The sequence below is a fragment of the Charadrius vociferus genome, unplaced genomic scaffold (genome assembly GCF_000708025.1).
Source record: "Charadrius vociferus isolate BGI_N301 unplaced genomic scaffold, ASM70802v2 scaffold90, whole genome shotgun sequence".
Classification (NCBI taxonomy): Eukaryota; Metazoa; Chordata; class Aves; order Charadriiformes; family Charadriidae; genus Charadrius; species Charadrius vociferus.
In genome coordinates, this window is record NW_009647222.1 from 8,836,147 (window position 1) to 8,857,633 (window position 21,487).

General features: G+C 47.2%; 2 protein-coding genes across 2 annotated transcripts; both read right to left on the bottom strand.

The window, feature by feature from the left end:
• Positions 1-3,436: 3,436 nt before the first annotated feature.
• On the bottom strand, positions 3,437-4,549 carry LOC104281662 (lactosylceramide 4-alpha-galactosyltransferase-like). The gene has a single exon (XM_009879695.1). It carries the CDS (start codon positions 4,511-4,513, stop codon positions 3,437-3,439), a length of 1,077 nt encoding a protein of 358 aa, XP_009877997.1. The 5' UTR covers positions 4,514-4,549.
• A 9,565-nt stretch (positions 4,550-14,114) lies between these two features.
• On the bottom strand, positions 14,115-21,168 carry LOC104281733 (lactosylceramide 4-alpha-galactosyltransferase-like). Its single transcript, XM_009879778.1, is given in 4 exon segments — positions 14,115-15,220; positions 15,708-15,734; positions 20,786-21,023; positions 21,025-21,168. Coding segments are annotated over 4 exon segments (1,515 nt in total).
• Between the last annotated feature and the right edge of the window lie 319 nt (positions 21,169-21,487).

Consider the following 21,487-nt stretch of genomic DNA (forward strand, 5'->3'; position numbering starts at 1 on the left):
AATTAAAATACAAGAGGAAAACAAAACCATAAAGCCATGAATCAATAGGCATTTCCCACAGTCGAACCACGGGAGTTGCAATTGCCTTTATGATGGGCCGTATTTCCCTATAACGCAGATAGGGGCCAGGGACCCCTGAGAGATCAGAGATCTCTGGCCAAGAGCTGCTCAGCCTGAGAGCACGTGGGCCATCCCCAGCAACAAGAAAAGACACCAAGGAAACACCTTCTAATCACTGACCCCAGAAACTGCCTAAATTTCATCCCAACAAAGGGGCAGGATTTGGCCATGTTAACAGAACGCACCAGGACAGCTCTTGCCAACACAGCTGTAGCTGCGCTGCTCTATGCCACCCAAGCAAAGGGCTGGGGAGGCAGGAGGAGCAAGGGACGCGAGCCAACAGGAACACAAGATGCCCGTCCCAGAGATGGGTTATTACTACACAGCTCAGAAACAGGGGGAACACAGCACAGCCCACCACAAATCCACTCCGTTCCCCTGGCACTGCCCAGAAGGGGGGACGCAGCCCCTGGCCACACAGAGCCCTACGGAAGGTTCCACCATGGCAGCACCACCACCTCAGGTGCGGCGGTGGGGCACTGCCTTGGCACACGCCCGTGCCTGTGTGGATCCGGCAGCAGCAGGAGGGAGGGCCAACCCTGCCCAGCCTGGCCCGGCCCCATTTTCTGCCGTTTAGAGAAAGCTGAGGAGGAAGAAAAGCTCAAGGAGGGACCGGCAAACAGCTGTCCTCTACAAGGGAAGATGGCGGTGGGGCCCCTGTTGCAATGCGAGTGCCCAACTCAGCACCTCTCCAGCGGAAGGCAACTCCAGAGGGCAGGTAGCAGCACATCCTGACCCTGGCAGCACCAGCACCTCCACCCCACTCCATGCCATCCCCTGCCCCGCTCCCCACAGCACAGGCCCTTCCTCCTCACCCTCCTCCTCTCCATGGCAGCCCTAGCTGGCTACAGCCCTCCCATGGCCCCACCACAGCCCTCCCATGGCTCCACCACAGCCAGGCAGGATGCAGGAGCCAGCCAGCCCACAGGTGAGACTGCTCGGCCTTTTTCCTGCTTCCTCATCAGTTGTGGCCACCATGCCGGTGCTGACTTACCTCCCTCATCCTTCCCGTCATGCCCAGACAACATTGTGCCATAGGGTCACCCAAAAGCCAGCTGTGCCAGAGGCAAGGATAAGGAAACCCAAGTTTGGACTTTTTATTCTTAGGCACCTTCTACAAACAGTATCAGTCAGAGGCCCTCAGGTCTCCTCCTCCTCCTCCTCAAAAAACCTTCCAAGTTGCTCTCATGGCTTCCTATGCCCCTGTGTCTCCTACACCTCCCTCCCCTTCCAGCCCCAGCTCCCGATACAGCCGAGCTGGCGCAGGTTTGCTGAGCAGAAGCAGAAGCACTGCTTTTTTATTTTTCACTCTTGAATAAAGGATCGTCTGTTGCACAGCCGGACCCTGCAGTCTAACAGCAACCTCAGGCAGAGGTTATGCTTGGATTCCTTTACAGCCCAAGAAGAAATTTCCTGCCATTGTGTGTTTCTGTTGATGAAAAACCAGCATAAAGATAGTGGAGGGTTTATCCTGTTGCCCACTAATACCACCAAGCGGTTGCACAGCTTGTCGTGAAAGAGTAGCATGGGCAGCAAGCTGCTGAACACAGGAAAGAAAGCAGCAGATGGAAGCAGCACCTAGCGGGAAGGCTTCGTGTCTAGTACGGGGAGGGGACCTGGGTGAGGCAGCTGTGCTGTGAACCTAGTGAAAAAACTCACCTGGCTGAAGTGAGTAACCTAGCCAAAACGTCTTTAGGTCCACATGCTTCTGACGGGAACCTTTTAATCAAGAAATATTCCCACTGATCATGCTCTCCAGAATTCCGTCAATTGCACAACAAAACACAAAGCGATTTCTGTGAGGGGCTTTTTTTGGTACCAAAAAGAGTGGTTGTTAAAAGAAGAAGAAAAAACTACATCTAGAAAGTCACCGGCCTGTTCTGCGTACGTTCACCACTGAGACACATCCATGTGCTGATGTTGGTCCTACTAGGTTGGCTCCCTTTGCGAGCAGAGTTGCCCACATGTATAGCTGGCAAGTGCAGTGGGATTTCTATACCGTGAGGGACCAGCAAGTGCAGAGGAATGGCAGAGAAAAAGGAATTCAGACATACATCAAGGTATCATACCATTAGCGACTGATCATTTTCCCATATCAGAACAATGGCAAGATACCCTGTAAAGATGTCAGTATTTCACTGGGGTACTACTGCTATCCAGTCTGAAGTGAGAGTTACAAGAAACGCACAACAAGCTGCACGTTTGAGTATCCTGCATCTTTGCGCAGCCTGGCATTTGATGGAAATACTTCTATGCAAGAACCCTTCCATATCAAGCAAATACAGAAGGTTAAGAAAAGCTGTGCAACCACACTCCAGGCAAAGATGACAGGACCATTCCTCGGAATTCACTTAGAAGCACCTACTGGAGCGAATGACTTAGTTATGAAATGTAGGATTCGGACGCAAGGTAAAGGGGTTGGTGTAAATTAAATTTGAGTTGCATTACTGGGGGTTGCTTATTATTTTACCTATGTAACAGTAAGAGGCAAAGAGGACACAAGGAAACACCCTCTAAGCACTGACAGCCTGCCAACCCTTTTACCACCAGTGCTACCTTAAATGTGTTACTCAGGTGCGTTGCAGACATGTAATGCATGGAAAGACACTTCTACTTCCAGGCAGTGACGTGGCAGGAGATGATTGAGGACTGCTTTTGGGCCACTACTTTTCCCGAAGAGGACCAGACAAGTCAGCCTATCACAGCGGAAGGTAAAACAGTAGAAAAGATCATTTGAAATAAAGTGCCTTTGGAAAGCAAGAAAAACATTACACTGAGCCACGCAGGGATTGAAAATGTTTTCTGTTTCTTAAAGCAATTTTCAGACACTCCCAGTCTCTCCCAAGACTTCACCAGCCGTAAGAATCTTTATCACCCAGGGAATTTGGCCCTGAGCTCCAATAAACCGTGCCCTATACCACTGGCTGCCATTTATTTACACACCTAGAAACATTACAGGGAGCAAGCGAAGGGTTCCTACACTTGTTGAAACTACACGAGAGGCTTTTCAGGCCTGAGACACAGGAGGAGCAATTGAGGGAACAGCAACAGAGGAGCAACTGATGGGCACCAAAGAACAGGTTCAGCCTTCCCTGCAGCATCAAGGGCTACTGAATGACAACGAGAGAGTCCAAATTCAGGTTCCGGCGGATATTTGAAGCACGTGGGATCTGAGGCAGATACTGGAAATGGTACCAAATCACTGAGCTGTTACACAGAATACCTGCTCCTAGGCCAGAAACCAATTCTGTGGAGGGTGAAAGGCACTCGGGTTCCTTCAGGTTGGGGAACTTCCCTGCAGCCAAGGGCCCACAGGTCACACTGCAGGCCTTGACTGCTCTTCAGAGTCCTTCTTCATCTTTGCATATGTGGCAGGGCAGAACTGAGAATACAGCTGAGACAGGAAAGCCTGCGATGTGATCTCTAGCTTTGTCCCATGGCTCAGTTTGTTCCACACATGCAACGCATAGGTGTTCTTAAGGATCCTACGAAGCTTTAAGGAGCTGATTGGTTCAAATAACATTTTCCAGGCACTCCAGTGAATAGGATATACAGCTTCCGGGGAAAGAGCTCGCACTCCTTTGCAGGTCATGTTGTTCTTGATATTACTGATGGAGCACCACCTCTTGAAGACGCGCGTTAAGAGTCCTGGGCCCTGGTGCGCCCAGATCCAGCCATTGTAGTTCTTCACAAAGTCCTGCATGCAAAGCTCCATGAATTCATGCTTGGGCTTAAAGGACAGAAAGGCCCCATTCAGTAGATTATGAGCCTCAATACCGAGGGCATTAGTGAGGTTCTTCAAGTTCTTAAGCACAATGAAGTCTGTGTCCAAGTAGATGCCGCCAAATTTCCACATGATGGTAATTCTGCAGGCATCAGACAGGACAGGTAAGAAATAAGGTTCCTTCTGGTGCTCAGGCTGCAAGTACCACTTTGCCAGAGGTGTCCCTGAGAAAAGCTCCTGCAAGTCTAAGGGTCGGATTTCCACGTTGGGGAAGCAGCTCAGCAATGAGAATGCCCAGTGGTTGGGTAATGAGGCATTCCCTTTTGCCAAACCTTTCATGAGCACCACGACCTTTGTCCCAGGATGTGCCCGGGCTGCTGACTCCACGGAGCATGTGAACAGGTAATTTGGTTTAGTTCGCTCTGAGGTCTCCACAAAAAACACATCCCCTGGTGGAGGAGGGGGCCCACCAGCAATGGCTTGGGGAGGAGAATACTGTGCACACATGCTTTGTGTAGGCAAGCTGTAGACCTGGCCCTCAGCATCCTCCCCAGTCCTCCAGTAGAACATGACAGAGGCAAAGAACACAAGTGAAATGGTGAGGATAAACAGAGCCCTGAGTCTGTGAGTCAGCACCACCGTGGTCAGTTTTGGCAGGCAGCTAGACATCCTGGGCAGTCTCGCTCCTGTCAGAGGCTGCTCTCCCAAGACAACCGTCGTGATCTGAAGGGGAGGAAAGAAGAAAAAGACACTGACAGGCAAGGCAGCAGACCACGAGCCTTGGAACGGTGCCACAGCAGAGCAGAACTCTCCTTCCTTCACCTCAGGGCAGCAGGCTTAAATTATGCCTTTGGGTCACTTCTGCAACAGTCTCCTGGCTTCTCTGTATTGTCACAGCGCCTTCAGATCCCACATCAGAAACTACTGCCCGTCTTTGCATTGCTCTCTTTGAAACACAAAATAAGGACGAGTCTTCTTTTCTGTGTATCACAAACCAAGACTGGTCCTCAGTTCTGTCCATGTATATTGTCCATGTACGTTGTGCTTGACACTTGGAAGGATACACAGCATATGGCACACAAATGGCTTACCTACATGGTGATGCACAACAAAATCTGGGAACAGCATTAGAGACTTTATCTATCATCTTCTACAACTTCAGGTAATTCTGGACATGAGACGTATATGCAAAATACCACAGGACAAGGAAATAGGAATTATGAATATTCCTGGAGCTCCGTCAATAGACAGTGTGTGGAACTGCTGCCTTGCTGAGAATTTTTTCTCATGATGAGAGTTTTTTCTCCTGATATACAACCTGTCCTTCCCCAAAAACCAAACACAATACTAAAACCCCAGTGCTATTATCAGTTCCTGTCAAGAGGTGTCAGTCTCCCAGGCTGTTGAATGAGCAGTTGCTCCCTTTTGAGATCAACCACCTGCCCCTACAGAGAGCCTCCTCATTTTTCATGACACTGTAGAATAGCAGAACGGATGGATAGTGGGAGGGGAATTGATACAAGGCAGCTTTGGAGGTGGATGCAGACAAGAAGGACAAGAACTGCGTAGGTAAAGAGAATGTTGAGGCTGCTTCCAAACCCTGCTCCCCTGCCAAGTCCTCACTTCTACCTCCTCGGGCAGATGGTGCTGGCTAACCCAACTGTCCCCATCCCAGGATGCAAAGGTCATGCTGACTGTGACCTGCTCAGCTCTGCCAGTGGAATCACCTAATGATGGAAATTCAATCCCCCCTCCACCTTACCCTTATTTCCTCTCTTCCTCCTGCAAAAGGGAAGGATAGGGAGCAAGAGATTATTAACAAGGCAGCAATGAAAAGAGAAGTCATTTTAGCTACATTCTCAGCATTAGCATCAGCATTTCTGCCCCCACCTCGCCTTAAATGAAAGTACAGGAGAACCAGCACCTCCTGGGACCACCACTGAGGCCCCAAAGAGCAATGCGCAAAAGCACGTGAAGAAGCAGCACAGATGATTGTGGCATTTAGGATGACAGAAAACAGCCTCAAGTTGTGACAGTGGAGTTTTAGATTGGATATTATGAAAATTTTATTCACTGAAAGGGTTGTTAATCATTGGAACAGGCTGCCCAGGGTAGTGGTTGAGTCACCATCCCTCAAGGTCTTTAAAAGTGGCACTTAGAGGCATGCTTTAGTGGTGGTTTTGGAAGTGTTAGGTTGATGGCTGGACTTGATGATCTTAAAGATCTTTTCCAATGTAAACAATTCTATGATCCTATGATTTCTCCTGCCTCCCTCTGCTCCATCTCCAAATCCAAATCCCCAGGCTCCAGAATAGAGAGCTTCGGGAAACGCCAGAGGCTTTAATCTGTAACCAAACAGACAGGGAACAGGACAGAGAACCCAGCTGGCACAATGCCATTTGTCATTCACCCCTGGTTTCTGCGAAAGCAGGCCTCAGGTCAGGCCCCTTTTAGTCACAGAATCACAGAAGGGTTGGGAGGCACCTCCTGAGATTGTTTGACCAACGGCCCTGCTCAAAGCAGAGTAACCTACAGCAGGGCGCTCAGGACCGCGTCCTCTTGGCTTTTGACCTTGTCTGAGGACACAGAATCCACAACCTCTCCGGGCTACCTGTTCCAGTCCTTCACCACCATTGCTTTCAATCTAATTCCCCGTATTTCAATTTGTGCCCACTGTGTCTCATCCAATTGCTGGATTCCACAGAGAAGAGTCTGGCTTGTCTTCTTTACCCCACCCATCTCCAATCCGGTATTTATACACTTTCACAAGACGCTCCCCGAGCCTTCTCTTCCCCAAGAAAAATGGACAGAGCTCTATCAGCCTCTCTTCCTACCTCATGTGCTCCAGTCCCTTTCCCATCTTAGTGGCCCTTTGCTGGACTCGCTCCAGTACGTCCATGTCTCGCTTTTCCTGGGGAGCCCAGAGGCAGCACTCCAGATGTGTCTCAGAAGCGCTGAGTAGCGGGGAAGGATTGCTTCCCTTGACCTTGCAGGCAATGCTCTACATAATGCCGTCCAGCAGGCTGTTGGCCTTCTTTGCTACAAGGGTGTGACTGTTGGCTCCTGGTTAACTTCCACTGGTGCATTGTGTTATTTCCCGCCAGCATCATCTCCCTATTGAACTTCACGAAATTCCTGTTGCCTCTTTTCTCCAGCTTGTCAAGGTCACTCTGAGGGGCAGCTCAACCGCCTTTTGTATCAACCACTCCTCCCAGTTTTGCATCATCTGCAAAATTCTTTAGGTTGCAGTCCATCACACCGTCATCAAGGTCATTAACAAAAGAAGTTAAACAGTACTGGCCCCAGCAAAGATCCTTGGAATGTACCACTAGTTGCTATCCACCTGGACTTTGTGTTACTCATCAGAATACTTCAAGTACAGACGTTCAGCCAGTTTCCAATCTACCCTACTGTGTTTACATAGTCAACATTTCATCAGGACGTCTACAAGGCTGTTACAGAGATTGTGTCAAAAAACTTACTAAAATCACAATAAATAACATCCAATGCTCTTCTGCTGTCCACTGAGCTGGTCATTTCATCATAGAAAGCTATCAGTTTAGCCAGGCATGATTTCCCCTTTGTAAATCCATGCCCACCACTCCTAATCATCTTCTTGTCCTTAATACATTTGCAGATGACTTCCAGGAGGATTTGTTCCATCACCTTTCCAGAGTTCAAGGTGACAATGACTGGCCTGTAGTTCCCTGGATCCTCTTCCTTGGACATCCTGAAGATAGCAAGATAGGAGTGACTTTTGCTTCCTTCCGCTTCCCCCAATCTCTATGACCTTTCAAGCATAACAAAGAGCAGTCTCACAATGACATCAGCCAGCTCCTGCAGCACTCGTGTATGCATCCCATCAGGTCCCATCATCTGTTCATTCATTCAGTCCTGACACATATTCCATGGACATGGTGATGTGCAAGAGACTGTGGCATCCATCCCCCACAAGGAGGGATTACAGTGTAGAGAAAGATCTCCAAGTTCCTCTTATCTATAGTGAGATGCAAAAATTAATTTTGGTTTGCTTCAAACTGATCTCTGAAGTCTCTTTCAATCTCCTACTGACCTTCCACCTGTCTAGCAGGCTTCCTGGTCATTCTGCAGTTGGGAAAAAAGAAAATTAACATCGGTAGCTTTAATATCTTTTGGGTTTTATAGCCTTATAGTGTTTTCATATTTAACTTGCCAGACTTTATGCACATACCTAATTTTCCCCCAGACATAGATTCCACTCTGTGAAGAGTAGTTTCTTACTTCTTGTACCTCTGTCAACATACTTCAGAGTCATGGCAGCTGCTATTTGGCTCCATCATTACACACAAATGTAAAGGTCAATATCTCAGCTTGAGCTGTAACAGCAGGTGGCAGCTGAAGTGACTTCCTCCTGACGTTTTCTCTTCTGGACTACACCTACTCAGCTGAGTTTCAGGCATGGTTGCAAAGAAGATACCAGAGAGACCACAAGCCATGTGCACACAGGGAACGGTCACAAATACTTGAGGTAGATGAACCTGAAGTACATAAGAAATACCAGCGTGCTGGTGTTCACAAATGGCAGATCCAAACAGAGCATGTGGAGAGCTTTGTTTTTCTTCTTTTCTCCCGCTGAGGACAAACCAGCCCTAGGCACACCTCAGCACCCAAACATATAAGATTAAGGCAGGTAACTGCACTTTCCCCCAGGAAGGGCTCTTAACCTGCTTTGCAGAACAGCCTTTCTGGACTAGACATTTTGGGGAGAGGGAGAATCATAGAATCGTAGAACAGTTTGGGTTGGAAGGGACCTTTAAAAGTCATCTAGTCCAACCTCCCCTGCAATGAGCAGGGACATCTTCAGCTAGATCAGGTTGCTCAGAGCCCTGTCCAACCTGGCCTTGAATGTGTCCAGGGATGGGGCATCTACCACCTCTCTGTGCAACCTCTTCCAGTGTTTCACCACCGTCTTAGTAAAAAATGTCTTCCTTATGTCTAGTCTAAATCTACCCTCTTTTAGTTTAAAGCCATTACCCCTTGTCCTATCACAACAGGCCCTGCTAAAAAGTTTGTCCCCATCTTTCTTATAAGCCCCCTTGAAGTATTGAAAGGCTGCAATAAGGCATCCCCAGAGCCTTTGCTTCTCCAGGCTAAACAACCCCAGCTCTCTCAGCCTGTCTTCATAGGAGAGGTGCTTCAGCCCTCTGATCATTTTTGTGGCCCTCCTCCGGACTCGATCCAACAGGTCCATGTTTTTCCTGTGCTGAGGGCTCCAGAGCTGGATGGAGTACTCCAGGTGGGGTCTCACAAGAGTGAAGTAAAGGGGCAGAATCACCTCTCTTGACCTGCTGGCCACGCTTCTTTTGATGCAGCCCAGGATATGGTTAGCTTTCCGGGCTGCAAGCGTACATTGTTAGCTGATGTCCAGCTTTTAATCCGCCAGTACCCCCAAGTCAAACTTGGCAGGGCTACTTTCAATACGCTCATCCCCCAGCCTGTATTGATACTGGGGGGGGCCCCGACACAGGTGCCGGACCTTGCACTTGAGGTCCCTCTGGATGGCATCCCTTCCCTCAGGTATGTCAACCACACCACTCAGCTTGGTGTCATCTGCAAAATTCCTGAGGGTGCACTCAATCCCACCGTCTTTGTCACTGATGAAGATATTGAACAGTACTGGTCCCTATACAGACCCCTGAGGGATGCCACCTGTCACTGATTTCCATCTGCACATTGAGCTATTGAGCACTAGCCTCCGGATGCGACCATCTAACCAATTCCTCATCCACCAAACAGTCCACCCATCAAATCCATCTCTCTCCAATTTAGAAAGCAGGATGCTGTGGGAGACTGTGCCAAAGGCCTTACAGAAGTCCAGGTAGATGACAACTGTAGCTCTTCCCTCGTCCACTGATGTAGTCACTCCATCATAGAAATCCACTAGGTTGGTCAGGCAGGACTTACCCTTGGTGAAGCCATGCTGGCTGTCTCAAATCACTTCCCTGTCCTCCATGTGCCTTACCATAGCTTCAAGGAAGATCTATCCCATGTTCTTCCCAGGCACAGAGGTGAGGCTGACAGGTCGGTAGTTTCCAGGGTCCTCCTTTCTACCCTTTTTAAAAATGGGTGCAAAGTTTCCCTTTTTCCAGTCACCAGGGACTTCACCTGACTGCCATGACTATTCAAATACCATGGAGAGTGGCTTGGCAACTACATCAGCCAAGTCCCTCAGGACTCTGGGATGCATCTTGTCAGGTGCCATAGATTTATGAATATACAGGTTCCTCAGGTGGTCATGAACCTGATCTTCTCTTACAGTGGGAGGGACTTTGCTCCTCCAGTCCCCGTCTTGTAGTCCATCCACTCAAGACGTGTGGGTAGAGAGTGTGCCAGTGAAGACTGAGGCAAAAAAGTTGTTGAATACCTCAGCCTTCTCCTTGTTCACTGTTACCAATTTGCCAGTCTGGCTCATCATGGTGGGGGGGCTGTGGGGAGTGAGAGGGTACTGTTTCTTTGACCTTCCTTTTCTGGTTGAAAAGAAACAAGGAGAAGAAGAACAGGGGAAAGAAGAGCCCTACAGAGCATTACTACTTACTGCGCATCCTAGATCCCCCTAACAGAAGAGCTCCTGGCATAGGAGAGCTCTCAGCTAGCACAGAGAAAATAATCATCATTCAGCCTCTTCCCAGGAGACCGGGTCCAGGATTACCTTACTGATCCTTCCTTACTCTTCTTCTGTTGCACTGTCCAATTCTGCGTCCCAACCCCCACCCCTGGCTTCCCTCCTTGATGTGCTGCACATCTGTGTACCAGCTAACCTTAACGAGCTCAAAGACAAAGGAGACAGGGCAAGAAACAGCTAAGTGCCTTTTTGCTACTTCCCATCATCCTTGACTACATATCAGCAATGAAGAAAGCACAGGCAACTTTTTACATCTCAAGGGAAAACTGTTTCCCTGGCTTTTGACTCAAGGAGTTGCAATAAAACTCCTCTGCACACAAGACCCCACCAGTCCTTTCATAGCCTCTCAAAATTCCCCCCTTTTAGATCAGGGTCTTTAGATCAGTCTCTGAAAGGCAGGTGGGAAAAAGAATCACTGCAGCACAAGATTTCCACTTTTAGATCTACAAGAGCACAGGCATTGTCACTACTGAGGGAGGCTGTAGCTCATCACCCAGGGAAAAAGCAACACAATTTCTCATGGAGTTTCCTATTCAATAACTTCTAGACCTTCAGAGTGAGACTAAAATCAGACAGATTGCAGGTCATGAATGATGGAGTGATACCTGGTTGGATTAGGAATCAGTACCGCACTGTGCTTTCCTCTGTTCCCACCACTTAGGTCCCAAAGATGGCATGTAGTCATGGTCCGCAGAGCCTTCTTTCCACATGTCCTTATGCTCAACTTGTCTCATGTTCATCCCACACTCCTAATTTTAGTGAGCCACTTCAGGACACAATTTTAAAATGCTTTTCTGCAGAATAACTAACAGATTGCTCAGACCTACCACCAACGCCTCGCAGAACAAAATGGAACACCTTGGCAGAGAAAAGTAATAGTAAAAACTGTATTTATTTTTCTTTCACAAGACAAAGGGAAAAAGGCCAAAGACTGCTTTGGTTTGATTCTGTCCTTATCAAACCTTGGAACATTTACTCTACAGGGGAAAAAAACAAAGAAGAACAGCAACAACAAAAAACACTTATGCAAAAAGGCACTTTCCTAGAACAAACAGTGGTACATCATGTCAGATATTGATTGCAGTGGGTCCCAAATATTCCCATAATCAGTTCATGGTATTGCCACAGTAGAGTCTTCTCTTACACCTTTATGATCACCAACCACCATTTTACCATGTCTGGTAGGGGTTCCTAGCTCACTAAGATTTCTGTTGTTTAGCCCAAAGGGCCCAAAACGGAAGGAACCAGTGAAAGGGGAAACCATGCTTCACTAACCACACACTAGGCCAGGGCTGACAATTTTGCGACTGCTTCTAAAGAAAGCAATGAAAAAAACCCACAGAGTAGGGAGTGAAAACCCCATTTATACCACTTAGTGTGCTGAAGAATGCTTATACAGTCAGGAAGATCTGCTGTTTCCCCACAAAGTCTTTGTTCTTAAAGATGTTCAGTATTGGCAGAGATGCAAACATTCAAAATCCTGAATGCCTCCATGATATACCATAAAGCTGGGCATAACAAAGGGGCAGCACTACATACATACACATATGTGATGCCAGCCACTGGAGCACATTCTTCACCCCAGAGTAGCTACGTATGCACAGACCTCACACCCTGCCCAACTCACAGGCAGGTACCTTTCAATCAAGGCAGCACTAGCCTCCAATCAACACCAAACAGCTCAGCATAAAGAAAAAAAAAAAAGAAATAAAAAAGTGCATGCACTCCTTAAGCTCCCACAGCCATGTTCCCTGAAGGACAGGGAACTGTTTTGTGGAAGTGATGGGCAACTTGTCTTTCTTGGTTTTGTCAAAGAAGAGACAAATAAACCTGAGACAGAGAAATGTTGCATGCACAGTCTTTTACATTTTTGACCTTGGCTGAACTGAGCAAACCTCACATTGCTTATGGTTGACCTGGGAAACACAAGACACCTCAGACAACTGCAGATCTAGAAATTATTTGAGTCACAGTCAGAGGACTTGCAGGAACCACCACGTGAAAGAGTTGTCACTTTGGGACCAAGTGACACTGAAGATCTGACCAACTCATGATCATCAAAGGGACGGTTGGACCACCCCACTGCTGTTCCTAGGCATAAGAAGAGGAGGCGCACTGGAGGCAGAGAAGATTTTACAGTGAGATCATAATCTCTTAGTAGTGTAGGAGAGGAGGTGGCCAATGCTTATCTGCATTAACCGTGTCGCAGTGCCAAGCTCATGTGCCTCAGTGATCCCCTTTAATGTGTGGTTGGGACCAAATATAATGATGTTGATGGTATCAACATTATTCTTGTTTCCTCACTGCTCTTTCTCCATTATTTTCCAATGAGAACTGTAAGAGCATCAATACATCCTTTTGGCCATCAAGGCAAGGGACGAGTTGCCTCACACAGTTTGTCCAACAAACTTGCCTCTGTGGTAGGAACCCTCAAAGGCACAACAGCACCTTGCAAGAGATACATTACCTTTATCCACTGCAATTCAGAAAGATGCTCAAGGAGAAGAGTAAAGCTTTCCACTGCCCTCCTCAAGACCTCCCAGGAAAGATTTGTACTTCTGGACAGTGAGTTGCAGGAGTATTCCAGGCTACTTGAAGAGGTCTACCACAAATGACTCACGAACGGACTTGAATTTAGACACTACAGGTTCCCTACCATGCTCTCTGTAACCTTGGAAATACTTGGAAATATTATGCCTTTCCTTTAGGAGCCGTCCAAGTACTGAAAGATCTGGTGCATCTTACACGCAGTTATGGGCATTTGGTCCCAGAGACAAACTCAGTGTAAAAGATAGTTCAGCTCTTCCTGTGTGAGATGCAATTTAAAGTGTGATTTCCGGGAGCTCTTCTGCTCATTGCAGGGTGTTAATTTGCCGCTACTATAAAATAAAACATTGCTGCGCAAGAGCTCCTTCTAAATGATGAGCTGGCCTCAGATTCTTGTGTTCTGATTCACACCAAATTTCCATGTCTTTGCATCTATGACATCAAACAGAGAGTGCAGCATCCTGCTCCCTGCTCAAAACAGACACAAGAAAGTCTCCTCCACCAAAGGCTTCAGAAGAAAGGGAATGAAAAGAAAAATAAACTGATTTAGCCCTTTCTTTCCTCTCTGTTTTCCTCTATGTTTTTCTCATGGCACCTTCTCTAGCATATCCTTAACTTCCTTCTCAGTTCCTGTTCTTTGCTCTCCCATCCTTTTGTTGATTTGAGGACTGCACTTCAGAAGTCCTGAGAATCAGGCAATGAGATATGCATTTCTATAAAGGCCTCTTCCAGATTTACAGCCATAAAAAGGGCCTTACTCCTCTGAAAGGCTGATGGAAGCTGCCAGAAGTGGCTCAGAACTTGCTCCCCTCCTGAGATTTCTCTACCTGACAAGCAGAGCAGAAGAAAGGTCCTGCAGAGAAACAAAATGTTGCTGGTAGGTGGTTAAAATCAAGACAAAGAGCTGCACAGACATCAGCTAAAGCTACAGGCTCCACCTACAAACCACAAATGGCATTTATCCTCAAGTCCCACCACCTCTCTTCAAAAGAAGGTTCATTTGTGATGGAACAGCTGGAGAGTTGTGGGCTCCCGTGCAACATCTCTTAGCTGACCCTTGAGTCATTGACGTTCGGAGTCCTTCTTCATGATACTGTATGTGGCAGGGCAGAAGTGAGAATGCAGTTGAGCCAGCAAAGCCTGGGATGTGATCTCAAGCCTTGTCCCTTGACTCTTCTTGTTCCATATATGCACTGCATAGGTATTGTTAAAGAGGTGATGAAGCTCTGAGGAGCTGACCGCTTCAAAGTATTTCTTCCAGTCCTGCCACCGAATGGGATAAAAAGCCTCACGGGGTAGAGCACTCACTCCTTTGCAGCTCGTACTGCTCCGAAGACTCCTGATGGAGCACCATTTCTTGAAGACACGTGTTAGGAGCTGTGGGCCCTGGTGTCCCCAGATCCAGCTGTTGTAGTTCTCTACAAAGTCCTTCATGCAAAGCTCCATGAACTTGTGTTTGGGTTTAAAGGACAGAAAGGCCCCGTTCAGTACATACTTGGATTGGGTACCAAGCACATTTGTGAGGTTCTTTAAGTTCTTAAGCACAATGAAGTCTGTGTCCAAGTAGATGCCGCCAAATTTCCACATGATGGTAATTCTGCAGGCATCAGACAGGACAGGTAAGAAATAAGGCTCCCAGCGATGTTGAGCCTGCAAGTACCACTTTGCCAGAGGTGTGCCAGAGAAAAGCTCCGGCAAGTCCAGGGGTCGGATTTCCACATTGGGGAAGCAGCTCAGCAACGAAAAGCCCCAGTGGTTGGGTAATGAGGCATTCTCGTTTGCCAAACCTTTCATCAGCACCACAACCCTTGTCCCAGGGTGCGTCCTGGCCGCTGACTCCACGGAGCACGTGAACAGGTAACTTGGGTTAGTTCGCTCCGAGGTCTCCACAAAAAACACATCTCCTGGGGAAGAAGGGGGCCCACCAGCAATGGCGTTGGGAGGAGAAGGCACAGAGTGAGCACAGTGGATTTCAACAGGCAAGCTGTACACCTGGCCCCTGCCCTTAGGGTCCTCCGTGATTCTCCAGTAAAACACGATGGAGGCAAAGGACATGAACTTAAAGGCGAGGATAAACAGAGCCCCGAGCTTGTGGCTCATCACCACCCTGGTCAGTTTTGGCAGGCAGTTGGGTATCCTGAGCATTCTTGCTCCCATCAGAGCCTGCTCTCCCAAGACAACCGTCGTGATCTGAAGGGAAGGAGAGAAGAAAAAAAAGACATTGACAGGGAAGGCAACAGACGACCAGCCTCAGGACAGTACTATGGCAGAGCTGCATGCTGAACTCTCCTTCATGCCAACATGCTTGAATTATACCTTTAGGTCATCTTTTAAAAAGCATCCTGGCTTCTCCATGCTGCCACAGCAATCACAGGGCCCTATCAGAAACCACAGCCCAATGTTCAGGTTGTGAGGTTATATGACAGAGCTCATCTGCATGCCCACAAAAAGCTCAGAGGGACAAGCCCAAATATACCCAGCCAGGCTACTCCCAAGCCCACCACAGGGGCCATTAGCCCATCGAAGAGCCATCTGCCCAAGCCCAGAGGAGCACAGAAGCACAATGGCAGGTGGGATCCCAGATGAAGGACTCTGGAGGAATCAGCACCTTGTCTGGGCCCCTCCCAGGGCTGTTCCAGGGTCCAGGCATGAAACCCATCACCAGAGTCACCAGAAGCAGCTCTCCAGATCACCTTTCAGACTAAGGGTGGGACATATTATGGGTTGCAGAAGAAGAGTCTGGAATTGCACAGGACTTACTATGAGATATTTAGCAAAGGAACCAACAGCAGGTCAAAGGATGGGTTTAGGTGATTTGGGGATGAACAAGACAGGGAAAATAGAAGTGTAAGGGGATTACAAGGGCCAGATGCAGGTAAATAGCTTGCTGGGCAGTATGCCTGTCTGGCCATGCCCTGCGCCTGATCTGCGCAGTCTCTCTTGTCTTCTCATTAAATTCCTTTCTGACTCTTTCCAGCGTGAAGGCTTTCAATTCTTTGTGCACATGTGTACATTGGGGTGTGGATGCAGCAACTGGGGTCAAACCACAGGCCAGAGGGCCCGTGAGTCCGTGGTGCCAGCAACTGGAGTGACTGTGGGTGTGCAATGGTGAGCAAAGATCAAGCGGACCAGCCTGTGAGTATGCAAAGTGGCCTGGGAGCCAAGACCATGAGTGAGTCCCTAAGGGCTGGCTCTGGGTATGAGAGCACCCGTGTGTCTCTAAGGGTGAGAGCACAGGGGCATTGGCTATGGGACATGGAAAGTCCTGGCCAGCTCCGTGTGTGTGTTTATCAGTTTGTATTAGCAACCGGAGTAAAGGCTACGGTCTTTGGGACTTGTATGTCCAGGTGTGAGCAACTGGGGAGACTGGGATCCAGGGGCAGCTACTGCACTGAGTGCCTAAGCCCACCTGCTGGAGGGATTCACCTTGTACATGTCTATGTGTATGCTTATTTGTGGACTTCCATCCTATCCAGTCAGAGAAGGGAGCAGGATGAGGCTGTTGGTGTTGCCTACATTCACGTGGGTGCTCTGAGTGTCTGCGTGTGATCTGCATGGCCAAGCATGTATATGTACATACATATGTGTGTGCGTGCCTGCTGAATACATCTTCAGCCTCACTACTATCTGGACATGTCTCACCTCATGTCTCACCTTTCTCAGGCTGTTTGATCTGGTATGATACATTGTCCTCTGGCAAAGGTTACCCTCCTTCAAAAACAAAATATGGTCAAACCTCTCCCTTACTGACCCTTACTTCCCTGGATGCCTACTGTGCTTGCCACTTGTAAGGAAATACAGCATTTATTCCATTTTATCTTCATCAGTCCATTATTTTCAAGTCAGACATGTACAGGAGTAATCCGTGGTACTAGGATTTTAGATTATCTTTTGTCTTCCAGTTTGCTGCCATACTAATGGATCCTGACACCTGAGAGCGAGTGCGACAGCTGCTTCTGACGTGTTTCATTTCCCCAGAGGAGAACTACCTGCCAGCCCTCCCTGAAACGGAGAACTCATCTAAAACCCCAGCACTATCATCTGTTCCTGTCTAGAGGTGTCAGATCCCAGATTCATAGAATCGTACTTGTTTCCCTTACGTTTATTCCTCATTAACCACCCTGTATCCCATATTTGCTACAAAGTCTCCACAACACAGGAGTGTTTACTGCGTTCCTTCACATGGCACCTCTGTTCTTGACCATGCTCTTAATTTAATATTTAAGCCTCTAGACTGACAGTACTTAACACTTTCCTTCACTGAAAAAAAAAATAAAAAAAAATCATATTTTCCCTTCTTTCACCATTTAAAACCAGACTTTGTGAAAGAGAATCAAACATTACAACTGTTAAGCCTTCAGTACAGCAGTCAACTTTAAAAGGCGCATTCTCCTCTTTTCCCACCTATTCTACCCACAGAGCCAGATCTTCTCTAGCAGTACACTCAAGTGTAGGGGGACACCTATAAACTCTCCTGTCAGGCGGTTGAGCTGGGATATACACAGGGCTATTTCTGCTTTTACAAGCCTCGTGCGACTGTCCTTGCCAGCCTCAAATTTAGATCTCTGAAGTCCAAAGTGTATATTTAATCATAAAGAGATAATGTTGCAGCAGCTGGAAGAGTAGAGCTGAGTTTATCTCTCAGAAAGTCCAACAGCTTTTAAGTCTGAAATAAGGTGTGTCAGTGCACAGTCTAATTGAAGGGCGGTGTCATCAACATGCCAATGCCTTCCTCAAAGCCTGCATAGTCAAAGTGGTGCCAGGCTCTTAAAGAAAAAAAACAGTACGGTTTCACAAGGAATATAGTCTTTAAAGAAAAAAAAAAAAAAAAAACCCAAACCAAAAAAACCCCCACAACTGCCTGAAAGATGCAAAACATTTTAATGTCTTCTCTGCTGTAATCCCTGTTTTCCTTTTGGTAAAAGTTTGCAAAATTTGAAAGAAAGAAAATCAACACAATCCAACAGTAAAAACAGAAGCTTTGTGAGCCAAACTAAATGCACAGAATGCAATAGACAACTACATTATGCTTGACAGATAGCTACGGGTTAGCTTAATAACAGAAGAGAATTTTCCATTTCAGATTAATCATTCTTCAGTTAAAAAAAAAAAAAAAAAAAAACAAAAAAACTCTCCACTGAGATTTTTTAAAATCTCAGGGTTTTTTCCTCCATTTGAACAAAAGTTTACCATCCTGTGATTTTTTCAACACATCTTCAGTGTCTTGGAGAGACGACTTTGGAGCATTTCGACTCTACCTGTAGACAATGACACACCATCCCGCCAGTAGCACCAGGCACTAGCATGCCTGGGAATGGCCACATCACAGTAAGTTGCACTTCCCCTCCGTGCCCTCTGCTTTCCTTCAGACTCTAAGAGGGTAACACACGCTTTCTTTCCATATAGTTGCAAGAAAAGGCAAGACCTTTCCATCTCCCCTCCCTCTGTTCTCTCCCTTTTCTCTCTATCGCTCCACTCATGTTTGGAAGGAAGAAGAGTGAGGGAGTGAGATTTATTTTTTTTTTTTTTTAAACATGTTACACCTGGAGTACACAGTATAGTTACTCCTAGGCTAGTAGTACTGCACCAGCAAAGAGGTTGGGGGGGGGGGGGGGAAGAGGTACAACTCTGCCCTGCAGAACCAGCACATCAATGGCAAAAGTTTACTCCAGCTCTGCCCCACAATTAATCTTTTACAGACTGAATAGAAGGGTTTGCCAATAAAACTGCATCTGTTCTATGGCTTTTGCCAACACAACTTGTTCAAAGATCATCACTTGTGAACGCCTGTAACTGGCTGGTGCTGGCCCTTCTCTAGAAAGCTGTACTTGGGAAAATGCTAAAGCACCGATGCAGTGCTACAGGGATATGGCAGTCTCACACATGGAGAGGGGAAACTCCACCCAGATTAAGCCCACATGGGGTTTGTACTGTTTGGCCACGTCATTGCTAAACCACTTTACACATCAGCATAATGAATATACTGCCATAGGCAAAACATTCTTTACTTGGGGAATTTCGCTTAGTTTAATTTATTACAAATTTATATAAATTTTCAATTACTGATTCACATACTGAGGAGGAAAAAAAAAAAAAGAGAGAGACCAGCAACTAACAATTAAAAAAAACACTTTGGGAAACACCTTTCCTCCTCTTTACCCAGGCTCATCTTCAGTCCAACATCTCTCCTCCCCCATCCCTAGTCTCAACATCCCTTGTTTTCACTGTGGGTTACACTCAGTCTGTCCCAATTCCTTCTATGAGGCAACAGGCAGCACAGGAGGCTATGGGTCAGTGCATAATGGTTTCTTTTGGCCACTCCTTGCACCTCACTTTCCCCCCACTGTTCCTTGCTCCTTACTGCTCCTCTGCTCCAACATGGGTCCTCCACAGCCTGCAGTCCCTTGGTGTGTATCTGCTCTGACACAGGCCATCCATGGGCCACAGTCCCTCAGGGCTGTCCCTGTCCCAGTGTGGGTCCTCCACAAGCTGCAGATCATCAGGGGTGTCCCTGCTCCAGCATGGGTCGCAGTCCCTCAAGTGTACTTTCTCTAGCACAGAGCGTTTCCTTCCAAGAGAGCATCTCCAGCCACGTACCCAACAATGTCCCCTTCCACAGGCCTCCTCCACTTCTTTCTCCCTTTACTCCAGACATGTCTCTTCACATTTCCCTTTGCATGTCCTCTTCTGTCCCCTCTCACATCTCCTCCTGTGTCTCTTCACATCTTTGCTTTTGTGTCTCCTTTCCTTTGTCCTCACACACGTCCTTTTGTGCCTCCTGCTCCATGTCACCTTTTCACATCCTCTTTTGTGACTCTTTATGTCTCCTTTTCTGCATCCTCATGTGTGTCCTCCCATGTTTGTCCTTATGTGTGCCGTTTTGTGTCTCCTCTCATGTCTCCTTTCTGTGACTTCTGTCCCTAGCAGCTGCTGCCCTTTCTTAAATATGTTCAAGCAAAGGCACCATGTGCTGCTCTGACCCGTTACAGTTTTGGTGTGCAATGGGCTGTTTTCATCTGTTTTGGAGCTGGCTGGAACCAGCTGGAACCAGCACAGGGCAGGTCATGGATCCCTTCCACACAGGTCACCCCTGCAGCACCCGGTTCCCCAAACCCTGCCAGTTATGGCATGTACAGACTACATTGTAATGTTTAAATACACAGAAGTCCCTAGCTTTTTTTTTTTCCTGTAAGGGTGAAATCTGTATTTGAACATTGGATTACCAGCTGGTGAACAGCTCTTCACTATCTAGTGCAAACAAAACTGGTTATAAAACACATTAGGTGGGCAAGGTTAACGACTTCCCGAAAGACTCATGTATTTATTTCCCTTTGTGGTAACACCTGCAACCAAAGTTCCTTGTACAACTCTTCAGAAATTCTTTAAACAATGAAAAGAAGAAACCGTAAGTGACACACCATCATTTACCCACTTGCTATGCAAAGGGCTTGCCCACAATTTTTTGGTGGCTTCACGCTCCAGAGAACTCATTTTATAATTTGCGCAAGCCTGTCAACAGCGTACCCTAAACATCTCCTTAGCACATGCCAAATGACTCTCTACCGGTTAAGCAGGAAGGTAAGGATGTCCCAGCACTGCCACCCCACCTGTATGTCTTTCTCCAGAAAGCAAGGCTTTGTGTTGCAGCTAAACCAACCTAAGGAGAAATTTCCACCAAAAAGGGAATTCCCTCAGGTATCTGAGGCAGAAAATTCCACCTAAAAAATAAATACAAAGCTTTTCTGGTGGTTTAGCTTCGACACAACAGCTTGACTGAAGCATAAACTGTGAGAAGGTAGTTAAGAGAGTGCTACTGCTCCCTCAACATGTCTCCCTTATGATCAGTGGGGAGATAGCAATGTCCGAGTTGGATTTCTTTTACAGATGCTTAGCGGCTGAACAGGAGAGAAATACCTCAGGCAATAAATAGGTGCAGCAGATTACAACAGCTCTTCCAGCAACAACAGTGAAAGCACCAGGGAAACCACAGGCTCCTCCATGGCAGGGTAAACACCTCTAGGGCTAGAGCAAAAGCTCCATTTCTTCCTATAGTGTCTGCTGAAGTCTTATCTGAAACTACAAGATAGTGGATGGTGACACACCACCGAAGTCCCATCTAATAATTTCAATTAATGAAACAAAAAATCAAGAGGAAATGACCACAAGTGCAGAAACGACTGCCACACCAATGCAAACATGCAGCTGTGTTTGCTTAAAATTCACTCATATTTTTACTTTAGAGGTGCTTTGTGACTAAAAAGCAAAGCAAACATTAATGAGCTCTAAGCAAGGGAGTTTCCTGACCCAGTCAGAAAGAGGCTCTTTAAGACTTTGCTGGGACAATGCAGAGATGACTTAGGAGCAAACAGGTATCACAGCAGCGAGAGTCAAGAGCCAGCTCATCCCTCACAGAAACCAGGCTGCACTTTCCCATG